This window comes from Amblyomma mixtum, chromosome 1 (assembly GCF_055824585.1).
Source record: "Amblyomma mixtum isolate Tamu chromosome 1, ASM5582458v1, whole genome shotgun sequence".
Taxonomy (NCBI): Eukaryota; Metazoa; Arthropoda; class Arachnida; order Ixodida; family Ixodidae; genus Amblyomma; species Amblyomma mixtum.
Genome location: NC_143012.1, coordinates 48,608,518 through 48,627,656, shown reverse-complemented (window position 1 = coordinate 48,627,656; position 19,139 = coordinate 48,608,518). Strand labels below are relative to the sequence as shown.

The 19,139-nt window shown below is 49.6% G+C and overlaps 1 protein-coding gene across 2 annotated transcripts; it reads right to left on the bottom strand.

The window, feature by feature from the left end:
• On the bottom strand, nucleotides 1-17,220 carry LOC149366275 (uncharacterized). 2 transcript variants are annotated; one of them, XM_089550048.1, is made up of 7 exons: nucleotides 17,069-17,220; nucleotides 14,707-14,929; nucleotides 12,384-12,438; nucleotides 10,698-10,813; nucleotides 8,794-9,454; nucleotides 6,657-6,882; nucleotides 1-1,713 (listed from the first exon to the last, which is right to left on the bottom strand). In XM_089550048.1, exons 1-7 carry the CDS (start codon nucleotides 17,208-17,210, stop codon nucleotides 1,022-1,024), a joined length of 2,115 nt encoding a protein of 704 aa, XP_089406174.1. In that variant the 5' UTR covers nucleotides 17,211-17,220; the 3' UTR covers nucleotides 1-1,021. The 2 variants fall into 2 exon arrangements, with proteins under 2 accessions (XP_089406174.1, XP_089406181.1); XM_089550055.1 differs by lacking the exons at nucleotides 10,698-10,813; nucleotides 12,384-12,438.
• Between the last annotated feature and the right edge of the window lie 1,919 nt (nucleotides 17,221-19,139).

The window sequence follows — 19,139 nt, the reverse complement described above, 5'->3', positions numbered from 1 at the left end:
AACAAATACAGGAAATAAAGAAATGACGTCATGCTGGCGCATTATGGATAAATGTTGTTTAGCATTATAAACGAATAAAAGAAACGACAGAATTAAGCGGCATAAAAATGGCCAGTAATTATTTTGAAGACGGCCACGGGCTATGTTAACATCCGACATGAAAACTAAAAACAAAGTGGCTGAGGTCATGCAACTATAATACAAAAACTAAAAAAAAATAGTAAAGGTGATGCAACTATAATACAACATAAATTAAAAAAGTAGCTGAGGTCATGCAACTACAATACAACATAGATCCAAAGAAGAAAGCGAGCCCGCGGAAACCGAAAATTGCCCCAAAATTTCAGCACCTGACTGCACACAATGAACACTTCAGAACCGGCACATCGCTCGCGGCCGAACCTGGTCACTGCCAGCTCTTACTTCAGAAACGTGTTATATATCTATGGGCAGCAGTCTGAAGAGTGAATTAAGGCACATGAAAATAAGGGTAAAGTAGAAAAATTAATTCACCTGATGCATGGCAAAGAATGATTAAAGAAGTAGCAAAAGAATCAGAAAGACTAAAAACAATTAATGCAGGAAAAAGCTGCCATTATCTGGCCGTGATGGAGCACCACCTTTCAATTTGTCTCCGCGCAGAGACGCTATAAAACAACCTAAACGACTACAGAGTTTCCGGAGCGGCGCATGAAATCGCCATGGGGTCAGGATCGGAACTATAATAGTTCACCCTGATTTCGCTAATTATCGCACAGTGACCGCAAGACTCGAACACCGGCTGTGAGACCCAGTGTTAAGGAAAGTTTAAAAGCGCGTAAAATGCAAAGTCACACTTTTTAACCGCCGCTCTACCTAGAACCGTAAGGACAGATACCTATCTCGGCAAACGGAGTCACCACCCGTGCTCCGAAAAAAAAAAAGCGCCAGCACTCTTTCTTTTTTCACCCGCGGCCCGTCGTCCAGGCGCCGCCCTGAGGTGAAGCAGGCTCGGCCATCGTGCGCCGCTGTCCGCGGGAATTCAGTCTTCCCAATACCACGCGACCCGGGGTGAGTAATCGTGGCTCTCGGGGAACGCCGGATACCCCAGGATGTACCACGTCCCGTCGTCGGCGACGAAGATCCTCCTGGGCGAAGCGATCGCCAAAAACACTGGCTCGCGTGCGTAAGGCGCATGCGGCAAATTGTGCGGCCCAGATCGCGGCCATGATATTGGCCCCGCACACCATCGGCCCGTCTCTCCTTGTCGAGCGGGCGAAGTGAGTCCCCGAGGCAACGGGGGTCCCTGCGGTGGCCACTGGAACTTCGGAGACGGAGGCGGCAGGGTTCCCTCTCGCGAACGTGGTGGTCCCGGTCGTGAAAGGGACTGCTGCTGAGACATCATTGCCTCCTGCTCTTGATGCAGTTGCCGAGGTGAAAAGGGAAATTGCGGCCGCGAATGCAGTTCCTGTCCAGAAGTCAGCACCGGCTGCTGGTGTGGCGGAGTTTGTGAGTAGCCCCCGCTGGTCGATGGCACCGGCGTGTCGTGCGTAAGTAGCGGCGAGCATAGGAACGGTGGCGGGGCCAGCGGTCCGCACGCTCCGTAGGAAGCACTTGGGTCGGACTTCTTGGCGTACAGGTGCTCGTTCCAAAGCTGAGTGTCCGAGCCCCTGGTGAGCTCGTCGAGGTTGCGCGGGCTCTGACCGTTGTAGAAGCCCTGGGAGCCGGTGGAACCTGCGATGCGTCCCATCAAGGTAGAGGTGGAAGATTAAGCGGTGCAGAATAAACAATTAACAGAAATAGGTGGTAAGAATTTGCACTAGAACTCAACGATGGCAACGAAACCTGACGATCTGGTGTGTTGCAAGCAGCGGTTGACGACAAGATAAAAAGGTTTGGCGACTGACGAGGTGCGCGTGCACAACCTATTCCCAAAATTACCTTTAGAGGAGAATGAACAGACATTACCGTGAGTGCATTATATGGCTCATCACCAACGAAACCCCACGTTGTTGTCCATACGAAACGGTCCAAAAACTCCAAAGACAACATCAGCACAGCCACATAGCAACCATAAGAAGGTCAACAGAAGATCCATTGTATAGACAGCCAAAGAAAGACCAATAGGGGAAAGGCCTTAAGTACACAGGCATTTAGGGTAACTGCTTTTGATATGAAGCGCTTCACCCTAAAGGCTTTCAACTTAAAGCTATATACCGATAAGGTCTTCAACCTCAACGCCTTTACCCGGAAGAATGAGACACTTCTACTGATTACGAAGCAGTAAACAAACAGTTAACTCAAAACTCACGGTGAGAGACAAATGCTTACGCATACGCAATGCGTTGCGAATGCGCAAGCATTCGAAAGACGCAATGGGTAAGCATCTAAAAATCTAAAAAAGAAAAATAAAATTTTTCTTTTTTAAATTTCGGGAATCCCGAAACATTCAAAAATGTTTTGCAGCAGGAATAACGTTCGCATCTTATTCAGTTCAAAAGTTATAGCCAACATTCGAACAGGTGGTGAACAGTTTTGAAACCGAAACTGATGTGGTTTGTTAACAGAAACTGATAACTCAGCGATAATCAACGGCGTATATTGAAAATTTTCTGTTTCGTTTAATCTGATCTGTAAAAATTATTCAAAAACAATTTGTGAGGCTTCCTTTTCTTTAAACATCCTTTAAATTTCCGCAAGGGGGAAATTTGACGCTAAAAGCATGACGCTACTAGCGTCACACTTGTTTACTTTGTGTGCGCTTCACGCAACCGCTTTGAATGCTACCAGAATCGTCCTTCAGTGATGGCAACAGAAGTACAGCAGATATTTTGAGGGCAGCAGGCAACGAACCTGGCCACCACACCCTCGTAGCATGTCGCACCAGTGACCAGTACCCGGTGAAGAACGCCCAGCGTCAATCAAAGGGTGAGGCAAAAGATCTCCACAAGAAAAGACAGGCAGCAAAAGAAGCCAAAAGAGAGCTCGTGTCAGTTAAGGAGTGCCCTAACTATGAATCTGGAGAATTTTAACTTCATAGGGCATGATGATCTTGTTTCTGCAATGACTGAAAAACTGTAATCTTGTTTTTCTCAAAGCATGATTTCTCTCACTTTCTTGTTGTGCAAACAGTTTTAACTTCGAAGCGAATGAATATTTTTCAATCAAACTTTGCACGCTCGTTCCTTTATTACCATCCCGTGCAATGAATTCGGATGAATGAAAGCGAATGGTAAGCGAGCCGCCGCGGTGGCTCAGTGGCTATGGTGCTCGGCTGCTGGCCCGAAAGACGCGGGTTCGGTTCCGGCCGCGGTGGTGGAATTTCTTTGGAGGAGAAATTCGAGGTAGAGCACTGCACGGGCCTGAATTTGAGGCCCAAGCCCGGCCCGGGCCCGCGACCTGAAGCCCGAGCCCGGCCCAGGCCCGCGGCTTCAAGCCCGGGCCCGGCCCAGGCCCGCGGCTTCAAGCCCGGGCCCGGCCCAGGCCCGCTAAATTATCGCTCTAGTGAGCCCGGCCCGGCCCGTGAATCCCGGAGTGAAGCCCAGCCCGGGCCCGGCCCGGCCCGCTTCACAGTACCGCTTGAGGTATACTGCTCACTCTGAGCAAGTAGACTGCTACTAGACCGATAAGAAACTGGCCGACAAAGGTTCTGAGATGGCTTGCAGAAACTTGGTTCTTTTTGACCCAGAAGGAAGTGATTAAGATTAGTGCTCGCCAGGCCCTCTTCTGGACACTGATCTCGTGTACGTGCGCAAAGGTAAACTCGGAAGTTCCGAGAACCAAATAAAAAGGGCTGCATACGCGCGCAATAGACTACTTTGCATTCCCCTATGATTTTAATCAGTTATATTTTGCTGCCCGCGAAGTATAAACATTAAAGCTGCCTAGCCAGCAGTGGGGTGACATTTTTTTAGTGAACACGATCTCACAGGTTTAAATCTTAGCCGAACTAGTCGCCTTTCAGCAGAAACGAAAAGCTAAAAGGCTTGAGTATTTCACGGTGTGTGTTTCGAAGACTATAAGCGTCCTAAACTAATATGTCCTTCCCGAATGCATTTCTAATAGTGTATAGGTATGTTTTGGGATGACAAACGATCAATGGCCGATTAAGACCGGTTAAATTTTACTCTCGTTGGTGGAGCAGAAGATAACGCGCGAACCACGTGATAACTTACAGGGCAAAGCACTTGTCATGTCAACTAGGCTGAAGAAGCAAGGAGGGATAGATGTGGTTATCAGATGAGATTTACAAACTCTCGCGAGCTTTTGTGACTATTTCATTTACGAGACGTTCTGGTCAGCTGATCAAAAAAAAAAAAAACCAAACGCGCTTTAGTTTGTGAATTTTCTCACACGAGAAAAATATAGCTATAAAATGAAAGCGATATTTTGGGGCTTAAGGGCCCAAGGGGAGTCAGGCTGTGAGAGACACCGAAGCAGAGAGCTCCGGATCATTTCGACCACATAGGTTTCTTCAACGAGCAATGATAATACAAAGTACATGGCTGTCATGCTTGCCGCCTAAATAGAAATGTGGCCGCCGAGGCTAGGAGCAAATCCTGATTCCCCGGCTCAGTAATCAAAACCTTATCCACTAAGCCACCGCGGAGCGGAAACAAGGAAATAAATAAGTAAATCAATAAAGCTTAGTTTTTTTCTCAGCGCGTACTATAACCCATAGCTCACCTGTGCCGCTGCTCCAATGCCGCAATTGTGTACTTCACTCTGCGATAGTGAATGAATAGCCGGACACCAGCCGTTTCTATACGGACCGAAGCCCGGCCCGGGCCCGCAACTTCAGGCCCGGGCCCGGCCCAGGCCGGGCAAAACAGATCATGTCCCGGCCCGGCCCGGCCCGCGGGCCGGGCAGGGCCCGGGCTTTCGGGCCGGCCCGAGCCCGTGCAGTGCACTAATTCGAGGTCCGTGTACTGTGCGATGTCAGTGCACGTTAAAGAACCCCAGGTGGTCGAAATTTCCGGAGCCCTCCACTACGGCATCTCTCATAGCCTTAGTCGCTTTGGGACGTTAAACCCCATAAACCAACCAACCAATGGTAAGTTTTTATGTAATCATGTTTTATGTCAAAAAATGCAGGCAAAAAATAACAGTTTTTTTGTTTGCTTTAGTATTTTTGCTATAATTTCATTCCCAACTATCGGATGAACAAGATACTAGTTGGTTAGATAGTCTGCTTGGTTGGCTAACTCTGTGCCGATAAGTTTACAGTTCCTGCTCTTCCTTCGCTACTTATGAATGTTTGTGTAACAGCCAAATTGGGGCAATATTTCGTCAATAAAAAATAGCATGGTTTTTTTCACTCTTTCTTGCTTTTGAATATCATATAAAACGGTGCTTTATGTTCCTGCGCGCATCATCCGCTCGATTAAAGTTTTTGTGCTCAAAGAGCCACGAACTTTTTCTCTGTTTGTACAGGACTTTCTAGACAAATTTAGGAAACGAGTTTTTTCTTTGTTTCTATAACTGATATGGCATCGTCTTGCCTATATCCATGAACTCGCCATGGACACTAACCACCACCATGTGTGTCTTTGTGTAGTTGAAAAGTTATTAGTCAGTTTTAGTTAAGGAGCTAACTAACCAGTGTGTTTTTTAAGTACTTGATGTGAAAAGATTCTCTTTCTATTTCAAGCACACTATTTTTAGCATGTGCCTTTAAGTGATCCCTGAGTGCGCAGGTTAAATGCTTCTAGCAATTACTTCTATTTGCGTTATCTATCTTCTCACATGTGTGCCCCTTAGCGGTTCTCGTACATTCACATTCCACACTGCTATATGATCGCGTCACAAGTTCGCCTCACGAGGTCACAGGCAAGCAAACATACTCAGCCGACATAATTTTGGCACTGATTTGGTAGCGGTAGGTACAGTCTTTGCCAAAAGTAACCAGGCTGCACGGTTTGCTTCTCAGTCGTATATTCAAGATATTATGCCAGACATGAAGCTATGAATCTCTGTATGGTAAGGAGAACTCATGTCCTCAAAGAACTTTTTGATCTTAAGGGAAGCCGTGAGGGCTCTACTTCACGAATGCGAAGCAACCATGCTGCCTGGTTACACTTCGCAAAGACGGTACAGTGGGAGAAAAAAGTCTCTGGACCACGTGGTCCTTAAACAAAGCCGATAGCTGCGCCTTTAGAAGGCGAAGAGACCACACTTGCGCAGGTGGACGTCAACATTTTGTTATTTCATCTCCACAAGTGTTGTCTCGAGCCTCCAATTGATAGCAGAGCTATCGGCTTCGTTTGAGGAGCACGTGGTCCAGAGACTTTTCTCCCTGACGGTTCGTGTGGCTTAACGTGCTGCATCGACACATGGGGGCCGTGAGGGACGCCGTAGTATATGGGTGCGGATTATTTGAGAAATCCACGGATCCTTTAAGGTGCATATAAACTGCACAACGCATACGATGTTTCTGTTTGTAGTTGCATCGCGTCCAGACAGGGATTCTTTGCCGGAACCTGGGGATCAACAGGCGAACGCCAAAGCCACTCAGCCAACGCTTCTTCGGCTAAAAATCTGAACATGAAATGATTAAAAAAAACAACAGTAAGCTGTCCTCTACCAAGGGAGTATGCTAGAGGCCAGCTTAGTCCCACAGAGACGCATTCCTGCTCGCAGTTCAAGTGCAGGCGGGAAACTCCCATCGCGGCACTTACACTGGTACGCAGGCGGCTGCCGACACTCTTGCTTCGCGCGCAGGTACATCGAGGGTGAAGGTGTCGCGACGAAGCGTTGCGTTTTCAGCTCCTGGTCCCCCAGAGGCTGTTGCAGCTGCAGTTCCACCTGATCCATCTGCCTTTCCGGACTGCCAAGGAATACTGGCAACGAAGACAACGAGTGGTTGGACGCTGACTGCTGGCTGCAGGGCCTTGTCTCCGAACCCTACGCATAAGGAACAAGTGGAGCTACGGTACAGGTTCCCACAGTTAGCGCGTAGGTCCGCCATAATGCTCTCCCAAGCATCCAAATGATCAGAAGCCTCAACTTCTGAATGCAGCTGGCGGACTTCGTCCAGTGATTGGAGCGAGAACAGGCTCCACCCGCTTGAATCCCTCAGCTGAACTTGTGTTATATTAAACAGGTTATTGTTTCACTACATGACACAGGTTGCTAGCAATGCGTAAGCCACAAAAAGGCTTATCTCTATGAGTTGGGAACAGAATATTGGCCATGCGGACGGGTGGCGCCGTCTGTTGTACACGCCACGTATCGCAATCACAAACGTTTTCAAGATTTGGCCAGCACTTGTGAGAAAACTGCGCGTGATTGATCAGATATTTCAGTGAATATGTGCAGTCGTACAAAATAAAATGCCGCAAAACACGAGAACAGTAGCTGCACGAGTGGGCTGTCAGCAACGACCTAGTGCTAAGCGATGCAAAAAAACTTCGTTTCTCCGCAATGCATGCATGGTTTTCAATCACGTGATCGAGTTTATCCAATAAAGGTGCAAGCGGCGCAGGGAAAAAAAACGCGCAACTCTAGGAACCTATAAACTATTGCAAGAAAAGGCACTCAGCGAACCCTGGTGGTATATCAACAAAACTTCTCCGCTACAGCCAAAAGTTCCTCAGCAGTGTAGACTACCATGCTACGCGGAATAATAGAGTATACCAGTTTGTCCGCTTGGAAACGTTTTCATGTACGGATGCAATAAAGTTGTAACTCCGCGTGTACTACAAACTTGCGTTATACACAGAGCTTCACCTAAGACTTCACGCATTTTTTGAAAACAAATAGGCGTTTGGAGTTAGCAGAACGCCTTTTTCGGCATAACGTTGTCAGTAGTATAGTACGTCAGAATACAGGTAACATGTGTTAACAGCAGGTAGGTTAACTAATATTCAATAGTTAACTTTTGACAATTACTTTTACGCTTATTATGTATGAAAGACGTGTCTGCCGTACGTCTGCAAGAATCGAACCAATAGCTACATCTCAGCTTGTATGCACAGGTGAGAGCGACCGAGGAGGGTGCGAGCACGAAAATGTCGCCGGGAAGGGCTCGGCAATTTTACCACGTGACTGTGGGTCCTCTTCTGCGTTCAGAGGTGTATTATTTGGCTCAGGTTTTGATTGCAACAGAGTGCAGTGACTGAGCGAGTTGAGTTGTCGTCGGAAGGTGTAACAGAGTCCCTTTAAGCTTCGCCATAGGGGTACGACGCGGCAGAGTTAAAGGGTCTGTGAAAAGGCCCGGTGGCTTTTTTTTCTTATCTCTTCGCAAATGTTCATTCTGTTCATTGTTTTTTACTTTAATTTCTGTTTTGCTTTATTTTTAAAATTATTCATTAACCAAAGGACACACAAGGCTTCCAAGGGCTCCCTTCAACGAAGTCGGGCGAACGGTCCTGTGTGATCGAGCGTTGGCGTCCCTGCTCACGACTGAAGCGGGCAGCTGTTCGAGTCTCGGCTCCACCATTTTACTTTTCAGTGCAAATGCTATTGTTTCTTCAGATCCGCTATCTAATGGTGGAGGGATCACGCCACGGCCCTGCAGACCAATGAGGAATTGAGTAGCGGCGTCGTCACTGTTGTTCTTTGTGATCGTTGAGGGGTGTTCGAATGGCCCGCGCAAAGACGCATCACTACCCTCTCGCCCAATCACGATTTTGCAGTTACAACGCCAAGAACTACAACAATGCCGGCTTTCCCGCTCTTCGCCCTTAACGCTTTCGCGTTTAACCGCCTCTTCCAACGGTGTACATTTAAACTGTCCTCCCAGTGTGCCTCATCCCGTTCTTGCACACTTCTCAATGTCATCTGTCCACCTTACTAGATGTGCCGAGTACGTACTTGAGCACCAAAATGGCTCGACTGGGAGCCAATCGAAGTCTCGTCGATGCCGTGGCACCAGGCGGGCAGGTACCAGCGGGGGGAGCCCCAGCAGGATTCGCCGCTGTATGACTGCGGAGTTGACGGTGGTGGAGGAGTCGGGTTCGGCCACGCGACAGGCTGCTGCTCCTGCTGCTGTTGCTGTTGTTGCTGCTGCTGCTGTTGCTGCTGCTGTTTCTGCTGCTGTTTCTGCTGCTGCTGCTGTGGCTGCTGTTGCTGCTGGTGTTCCTGCTTCGGCTGCTTCGCCTGCTGCGACTGCTTCGGTTGCTTCGGCTGCTGTGGCTCCGGCTCCTGCTTCTGCTGCTTCGGCTGCGGCTGCGCCTGCTGCGGCCCAACCGTTTCTGGTGACAGCAACACTGTGTACGGTGTGCGCATGTGCTGCTGAGCAGGAGGAGATCGCTCGGGCGTCAGCAGGCCAAGCTTCAGGTCCAGGTGCTGCGACCACACAGACGTCATCGGTTGCTGGGGCTCCCCGAAGCCGACCGGCGGCTCCTGGGGGAGTGGCGATGGCGCAAAGGGAGGGGAGTTAAACGGCTCGAGCAGAGCAGCAAGCGACGGGTCGAAGATGCCCTCCTGGACCGGCCTGGACTGCGGTTCCATGGGGATGTCCCATTCCCGCGGCCTGTGCACCGGATAGGGTAGAAGAAGTGGCAGGTTGTGAGGGCTCATCAGACAGTTTTGTCCATCCCGCATCCCCGCGTTTGAACCGCCTTACTAGACTCCTCGCCCTTGTTAAACCCGCCAACATTTTAGGAATACGTTAGTCAACATCGCAGAATGGTACAGTAATTTTCACTTTGCTTTACTGCCCAGTTTCTTGTTTTCTGTTCAATATGCCGCTCCCCTGTGCAATTCCACTAGTACCTCGAGGTTACTAACAAATGAAAAAAAAAAACACTGGTGCTTGTATAAGTCTGGCGAACGGCACACCGAAATTCGAGCATGCCTTTTCACGTCGTCACACTTCTCCCCCTCACAACGAGTGCTAGCGCTACACGCCACAGACGGTAGCCCGAGTTCAATGTCACCAACACACAATGAGGAGGAGAGTGATGCGCCACAATGGCTAGCGGTTCCTTGCCTGCACCCTGCCGTTGGTCATAGAAACTAGCTCAAAAGGACGCGGACACACGGTAAGGGGATTAAAGAGATGAGTGGGGGCGCTGGCCTGCTGCCGTGTGTTCGGTGTTTTTTTTTTTTGGTCTATTTAAAATGCCTCCGACGTTGACCAATGAACTAGAGGCAATCATCTTCCTCTCGCGAATACGGCCATCGAGTTTCGCAACTCGTTACCGTCAAAAAGATCTGCAGCTGCTGGGATGGCCGCGGTGAATTCTCCTTTACGAATTGTTGGGCTTAAAAAAAAAGAGACAGGGAAAATAAAAATTTCCTCTTCCTTATTTCGTGGTGTATATCGATAATAACGGGACGCCCTTTAGCTCTCACACACCGGGTGCCGAGTAGGCTGGAAGCCCAGCGAATAAGTGAGATAGAAACGATTAAAGGATAGGGGTGTTACTTGCCGAAAATGCCTCGTCTAACTGGCACAAAAATATTCACAGGGGCGCCTAATTCCCCTGTGTGTCGACTGTGCGATAGCATTAGCGGCTGTTAATGTGTTTGCCGGAAGTGACATCAGTTCCGATCTGGTGACGTCTGTTCTTTCAAATAGAAGCCAGTCCTCCCGTCCGCTGACGTCACTTTATTCCAGCCAACGGGAATCGCCCGGCCTGGTGACGTCTCCTTCTTCCGGCCAATCAGCGGGGCGAAATTGAGCTTACGCCGTAACACTGTCTGCACGACGAGGCCTCTAATGCTATCGTATTCCGCCAACCAACAGCTCACCACTGCGCAGGCGCACTTGCCTCTCGCTGTAGTTCACGCGCCAGAAGTTGCTCTTGGTGCGGGCGCCGGCCTGGTCTGCCGCTGGTGGGTACACCTTGACGAACCATCTTTGGAAAAGTGCGTGGCGTATGGAGCTCTGCGACAGTGGACACAGGAGCGCATTTCAAACAGGCGGCCGCCGTTCTTACAGGTGCAGATATGTCCACACACTTGTCTACGGAGCACTGGAGCGGTGCGGTGTGTTTGCGACATTCGTCGCCGCCTGCCGGGCTGGATGCGGGTTTTTGAGAAACCCGACAAGTAAGCCGTGATTCATGCGAACGTTCATGCCCGATATGGTGATGTTTCCAGCCCTACCCCGCTCTCTGGTACCGCCAGTGCGCACCGGTGCGCCGTTCGAGCGCTCCTAGACAGGTGAGTGGGGACGTCTCTACTACCTTCATCGTGGTTAGCGGGAACACGATAGCACGCAGCCTCGCTTACTACCAGTGTATAATAGCGGCGCCGCGAGGAACCAGTGCATATGTGCTCAGTGCATGTCAGGCGCGCGCTGCGCACATACGCTGGTTCCTGGCGGTCCAGTTATAATGCGCTAGAGGCACGCGAAGCCATGTGCTCTCGTGTTCCCGCTAATGGTGATGAAGATGGCATAAGCATTATGAAACACAGCCGTTCAGTCAGCGTGCAATGAATGGTTTGGTTTGGACCTATGGGGTTTAACATCCCAATGCGATTCGGGCTATGAGGGATGCCGTAGTGCAGGGCTGTAGAAATTTCGTCCACCTGGGGATCTTTAGCGTGCACTTACATCGCACTGATCACGGGCCTCTAGAATTTCCGAATTGAAACCGGCCCGTATCTATAGATTACAGCCTTCTAATTAAAAGTTGGCGCCTTTTGCTGGAAACGGATCCTTTATTAGCCAGAAAAGATGAAAAATTAAATACAAATGTCGCTGACAGGCCATTTTCAAACGGAAACTATGACAACGTCACCCCTTTTATTTTCCATGTCTCTCTAGCCTTTGCTACGCAGTCATGCACATCTAGCAGGCAATATTGAAGTTGAGTTATAACTGACGATAACATTGTGAACAATTTTAAAAGGGTAGTGGGAAAAATTTCCTTTTTTACAACCACTTTTCTCAACGAAAACTGCGTCTTTTGCTGCCCAGCAAAGTTCAGTATGCTCACGAAGAGGAGTGCAATCGATTGTTGCAGAGAGTCGAAAATCCGTGTAGAACTCTCTTCAGGTTGAATGCCTAAGGGTACAGTTATGTTTTGGTCATCGAGTCCACATTTTCTTTGTATTTCTTACCGCTGTTGCGTATGCACAAACCACGCGTTAAACGTTTTGCTTACCCACCTACAAGCCACTGTTCTTCCCGATATACCTAAGATCTTATGGTATATCGATCATCCGAAATTAGATTACTCAAGTTTCATATTCGAATTTCGATGTCCTAGTTTGTGCACATCTCTGTAATCACTGCCCTCCCCCCCCCCCCCTCCACACACACACACCCACACTGCAGTTCTTGTTTATTGATAAAGTTCTTATCTCCTAAGGACAGTGATCGCTTACCGCCGTCTCAACTCAAACATTCTGACGCACGGCATGGTCACTACACGCCAACTGAACGTCCTCAGGACGTCCACGGGATATGTCAGTAAAGATCTTGAACTCCGTCTTGGAGCTTCGCTCACCTTCCAGGACGTCACCTGACTGGCGCTCATGAATTTGAAGTAGGGATACCTGTTCCTGCAAAGCGGAGGAGCAGAAAAGCGGGAGAATTGTGCAAATGCGACACACGGGAAGATTACATGAGGACTGATGTCTCCCAGCGCCAATACACGCGCTGGTATACACTGTAGCTTCATGTTTTATTTTTCTACCAAAAGCGACAGACCCTGTCTACGCCGCCTCCCATCGCGTTAGTTGCGCAGATGGTCTTATCCCCTTTAGTTCATACTCATCCGTGAATTCCTCGTTTGGAAGTTCTTTGATATTTAACCTCATAGACCAAGCCTTGTGATATTCACTTTTAGTTTATCATGATTTATTTTGTGGCAAGTGCGGTTTGAGCCGATATCGCGTAACATGAAAGATGGGTCAAAGCTGGGGTCCCACAGCAGCCAAATCCGCATTTGGGGATTCAACCAAACAGTGTGAACCTAAGTGGACACGTCTACTTTGAGAGCATGCGTTCTCCTAGTGTTCCACCTGTGAGAGAGCCGTAGACCCTTGAAAACAGTTTACCCTCGCCGGAACCGGGATTCGAACCCTGTACAGCCGGCGCCCGAGGTTTATCTGCGGTCAAGCGATCAGCACTCGCTGCGAACTGTGTCGCAGAATACAACGAGCAAGACTTCAAGCGCTAACTGCATCGAAGTGGGTTTTGCCTTTCCCTTCAAATGTTTCACGCCGCTTCTATAGAAGAGACTTGGGTGTTATAAGGCGGTAGGTTTAACTTTGACAAGCATGCAAAACTCAGCTGCATATTGGCAGGCCCACTAACCCTAGATGGGGTCTTAGACAAGAACAAAGCTTGTGTCGGTGTCCTCGTTTACTTGAATTACTTTTTCACAGTTCTCTTACGTGCACCTGGAATTCCGAAGCCGAACGCCTTCTTGAGTTTGTGCTTCACGCTGGTTATAGATCAAAGACGCGTTATAAAGGGACAGCTAAGACGAATAACTGGTGGTGGGTTAGCGCCCCTGTGCCAGGATACACGTAGCGAAAACAAGCGCAACGACGAGGCAAGCGGTGTGACGTCTTACCAAACGGCCGAGGGCAGCTCCGCGGCGAGGCGCGCGTTGTGGCGTCATGCCAGATGGCGCGGCGAGCGCGCGGCGTCCGCCAGCTGCAGCGGTAGCTAGGCAACGGCTCAACGTCGGTCTCTGTGCCTCCTCGGAGAACCGTCGAAGCAAAATCGCAAGTTCGTGGCTAATGTAGCTTTCGCTACAAAGGTTGGGTAGACAACACACCGCTCCTCGTTTCAAATGACGGGGCTAAGGCCAGGCACAGTCGTCGTCAGCCTTATGTAGCGCAGGAGCCACTGCTCCTTACGTAAAGCTGTTGTGCCCGCCTGACTATTAGGGCACTACTTCGGCGCTTGTTTCCTCAAGAACCTCTCACCTGTAGGAAGGTGTCTGCTTGCATTGTACTAGCGCCTTACACAAGGGCGATCGTCTCAGGCTTTTGTTCTGCCATTAAATGAGCTCTGGTTTTGTATTGTCTTCATGCCCTTTCCACTACACAGGAAATTTTGTCGAACAGTTCACTGTTCCGAGTTAAAGAGGTTTACGGTTTATGGGGGTTTAGCGTGCCAAAGCCACTCAGCCGATGAAGGACACCGTAGTGTAGGGCGCCGGAAATTTCCGCCACCTTGGGATCTTCAACGTCCACTGACATCGCCAAGCACAAGGTGTCCCTAGAATTGCACTTCCATCGAGACTCGACTCGCCGCGGCCGAGATTGATTCCTAGTTACACAACTTCAGCACACGTACCATTCTTCTGTGCCTAAAGGTCTTGTATGGCGGGCTCCTAATCAAGCTCATTGACGAAGGACCCTGAAGGCTGTTTGTTTATCGTTCCACGGTGAGGAAGGTGACTGTACCATTCCAGTTGAAGCAGCGGTAAAAAGCGTCCTGTGTAGGCCACAGGCTCACAGCAGCGAACAGGACGGTTCCTTATGACAGCGCCCTAAGCACCGGTGTACACCTACCACAAAGTGAACAAGGAAGGAGAAAGCCCCGGGGTGCATGCCAACAATTCTTCGTCTGGGGAAGACTAGACCTCTGGTCGAAACGTTGGCAAGCACCCCGATGCTTTCCCCTCTCCTGTTCACTTTGTGATTACCAAGAACCATCTGCCCAGCCTCTCTCGATCATGGACTGGTACACAATTGGCAATAGAACCGGCATTTACTGAATCAAAAGTGTCCTTACAGCAGCCGCTGCTCGCACTCAGGCCGGAGTTCTGCACAACCCCGTCCCCTCCCAAATAAAGAGAGCAAAGGACTCACTGGAGCGCCTTGTACACATGTTGTACACGGAGCGCCCTTTGCGGACTCTCGTGGATGACCTCTGCCACCAGCTGAACCAGTTTTCCCGGAGGCCTGCGAACTTCAGTGCCAGCGGGGAGCAGCTCGGCCAGGGGACCCGGAAGGAGTTTGGGCACCGTGCACTTGTCTTCTGGGCTCGCCATGTGGCGGGAGCTTCTGGAACGCTTGCCGGGCGCTGAAGAAGCTGCCCGTCCACGCCGGGTGATGCCACGGTTAGAGTTCACTTCGAGGCTGAGCGGAAGTGTTTCCTCACACGCGAAAAGCAGCCAGGCATTGCTCGTTGCGCTCTTTCCGTCAACCAAAGAGAGCCCTCCTTAGTTTGTCAATCTGCCTCATTCCGTGGCCGGATTTAAGTGGAGCGGAGGGCGCGAATCACAAATGCGGCCCTGTCTACAGAAGGAGAGACGTGTCTCATTGGGGACATTTAAATGCCGAGCCAAGGGTACGCTCTGCACAGGAAGGAGTAGAAAGGGCGCAAGCTGTCCTTCACCGCACTACCTTTTATAAAAGGGTACGCGCTTGTAGACGGCTTTCCCACGTTTACTCTCTTACAGGTGTATTCATGCTGAGAGTGCATGTGGCATTTCCATAAACGCCACAACTTACTAAAGCAACGAGAGTACCATGCAAAAATTAACGAACAACAACAGCCGCGTACAACTTGTAACCAGTCAGCTTGTAATAAGCGATCTGAAGTTCGAAATAGAAAGTTTAGGTAGTAATTTTTTTCTTACTTATTAGATAATAGGCGTAGACCTCGGTCTGAAGAGCTCATGATATTAGAACGCCGTTATTTGCTAGACAAACTCGACATGTCGATCGGTCCTAATGTTTTAGCTCTACATTCGCTAAAGCAGAGAAGTTCTCGTTCTTTCGACCCACAGTAGAAAATGGAATGAGATAGCTAAGGCACTTTCCCGTGAGGTCTAACCAGATCGCAATCTTATTGCCTTACAGAGCGTAAGCTCTACATCACGACTAAAGCTGCAAAAGCCATTTCGCCGCTGATGCCTTGACGTTGAATAAATAAGCAGTGAAAATAAATTTTGCCGCGACTCGGATTCGAACCCGCGCGGCGAGAGCAAAACAGCTGCGGTGCCCACTGTGCGAGAACAAGGTGCTATCACAGCTTTCTTTTGTTGCGAAAGCAACACTACTCGAGCTCGCCTCGTCGCGTGTGCTCGTGGCGGTGTGGCTACCAAACGACCTCTAGGGTTTGTTGCCTAGCAACCGCTTCAGCTGGGCCCCAGCAGATGCGCGAGAGGTTGCCCGGGAAGAGCAACATGGGTCGCAAAATCCTGACTAGTGGCTAGGATAGAAAGCGCCACCTGCCAGTGTAGGGGCACATCATTTAACTGCTGTGTCACTGCGCTGGTAGTGGTATGTGAGGACTCGCCGCCATCTATGGATCTTAAGTAGGAATTACCAATTCAGCATACACGGACATTAACCGACTAAAGATACCATGCCACACCCCTAAGGCGGAGTTTTAGTGCTCCCTTCAATTTTGGCAGCGTTGGCTGCGGTGATGCACTTGCCCGCGCGTGAGTCCAGACGATCTGAGCGCCCGATTTTAGTTCGCGTGGCTACCACGGGGAGGCGCATGGCGCTGAACATTCTAAAATACCGCTAGTAGTGGTGAACGTTGGGCACACAGCACAGATTTTCAGTTGTCCGTCATAATCAGTCGAAGGGAGCGGAGAAACTATTGCACAGGCCTTTGCAGCGCATTTGAAACAGCACGTGCTAACTATCGCCGTACTCACGCAGAATGTGGCCTACAGATGGCGCCAGTTGTTGTTGACCGCTACACTTTCTAAAGTACAGGGTCGGTCAAAAGTTTCAGGCCACAGGGTCTGCTTTTGAGCCGCTTCGCGGCTTATTTACGTCACCGTCGAAGTCTATTGGAGCAGGAAAAGCATCAACCTCGTCTCACAGAACATTGTTAGAGTATTATTGGTGTTAAGGGCCCGATATATGCCGCTTGAAGACAGCGGCTGTGGGCTGCACAAAGCATCCAAGTCATGCGGCAAAGCCACACAGCGAGACGAGCTTTTCGAAGGCTTTCACTCGGTATATTTATGTATATAACCAGCGTCCACGGAAAAATATGTGGGAATGAGACTGCGGATGGTAATCGCTCGGTTATTTCCCCGTCCGAGTTGCGCGGTATAGCGTCTGCTGCAAGCATAAGTAAGGCTTTGGCGCATGACTGCGATACTTTCTGGAGCAACTTGGGAGGGCTACACCAAACTCTAGGTAGTTATAATACAGTAATTCTAGTGAGCACGAAAGCTGTGTTCTAAAGTGGTGCATGTCTCACCGCGGCGTCGCTTCCCGGCGTCCGAGTCGCCGTGAGCGCGGGAGGTGCAGCTGGGCAGGGACGACTCCCTGTCCCTGGGCGAGATTACTGTAGAGAGGTCTGGCAGGATATTGTCCACATAGTGTTGGGCCAGCTCGTCCATGACGTCTTCGTTGAACTGCACGTAGGACAGAGGCGAGGATGAGAGACTAAGACTAGAGGTTCTGACTTGCAGCCTAGGTTACTTACATGGAGCCACGAACAAAAATTCTATCGTCACAACAGGCCGAGACGGGAAGGGCTCGGCCAAGCGGCTTAGGCTGGCGGAGGATTTCGTGAACGAGGCAGAAGCACAACCAGCGCTGCATTGGTGGCGGACGGCGTTAGTTTCAAACCAACACGCGTTGATTGTAGGAACGGCACACCCAACCCACCTGCTCCCATAATCAGCCCGCCGGAGATGAGAAGAGCGGGCGTGAGCGATTTCAGACCTTTGCTGCGATATGAGGCGCGAATTTTTTTTTCTGCCTTCTCGAGAAATCGTCTGCCTGGAATTCAGGCGTAGCTTCAGGCTGTAGTTAAGAGAGTTGCTCCCTTAAGAAGGGCCCTCTTGGAAAAATTTCTTTCGACACTCTATAGGCTTTCCATAACGTTTTGCCTATAAAGTCTGTAGTCTTTCTATAGAGAAATCTTATAGAGTAGTCCATAGGCGAATCAAATCCTACGGATGGTCTATAAATAATCTGTAGACATGAGGCCACGCATGTTTGGTAAAATTTTTATACAGTGTCTATAGACTGCGGAAAAACAAATATAAATATCTATAGGAAGGCAATAGAGTCTATAAAATGACAAAAGACAGTCTATAGACTATTTTTTGCGGGGACTAGCCGATGAGCGCTTTTCCCGCGAGAATGGAGACTGTGCGGAGGTATCAGCGAAATTGGCATGCGTTGCAGGACCGGTATCGATATTCTACAAGTATAACAACCTGCGCGGGGCGTAAACCAAAGACCGCCATAACATCAGCGGATCGTTTCCCGAGCGTTCAGCAAATACCACGAAGCGCCTTCTGTAGGGCTGCTTGGTTTTACATCGTCGGTTCTGGCAGCGCTGTGGTGGTCCTGAGTTCTACCAGTCCTTGGCTTTGCGCGCCGCCCGAACCAGCAAACACTGATAGCCTTAGCATTTTTCACGAATTGCAATCAAATAAACTTGCCTTTGCTTGGTCGATCAATCAGAAACAACGGCAGATTGTAAGCAGAATGAACGTGAACACGCACTGCGAACTTCCGGGTAACATGTTCTGTAGGGGCCTACACTGCACCCCGGGAGAAGACACGCTGACGAGCCGACCGGATAGAAAGTTGTCGTTAACAAGCGTTGTGCCCTTACGAGGATGGTCTAGACAGTGTCTATAAACTTCTTATAGACGCTACTCCCATGCTATCACCATCATCATCTCTACGCCCACTGCAGGCAAAGGCCTCTCCCGTGTCTCTCCAATTAACCCGGGCCCTTGGCAGCTGCGACTACCGTATCCCCGCAAACTTCTTACTGCCCACCTAACTTTCTGCCACCGACTGCTTCGAATGCCTTCTCATGCAATTCACTCATTTACCGTTGATAACCAGCAGTTGTCTTTCCTTCGCATTACATGCCCTGCCCAAGCCCATTTCTTCCCCCTGATTTTGTACAGGATGTCACTGACCCGTGTTTGTTCTCTCACCCACTCCATCCGCTTCCGATCTCTTAATGCTACAGCCGTCATTTTTCTTTTTATAGCTCGCAGCGTTGCCTTCAACTGAAGCTAAACCAATTTCGTTAGCTTCCACGTTTCTTCACCATAAGTTAGTACCGGTAAGATACAACTCTTGTATAAGTTTCTCTTGAGGGATATTGCTAAACTGCCATTCATAATCTGAGATAACCTTCCATATGCAGCCACCACAGTGGCTCAGTGGTTATGTCGGCTGCTGACCCGGAAGCGCGGGTTCGATCCCGGCCGCGGTGGTCGAATTTCGATGGAGGCGAAATGCTAGGACCCGCGTCACTACGTTCAGTAAGGCTGTAAGCACTGCATTCTAAAAAT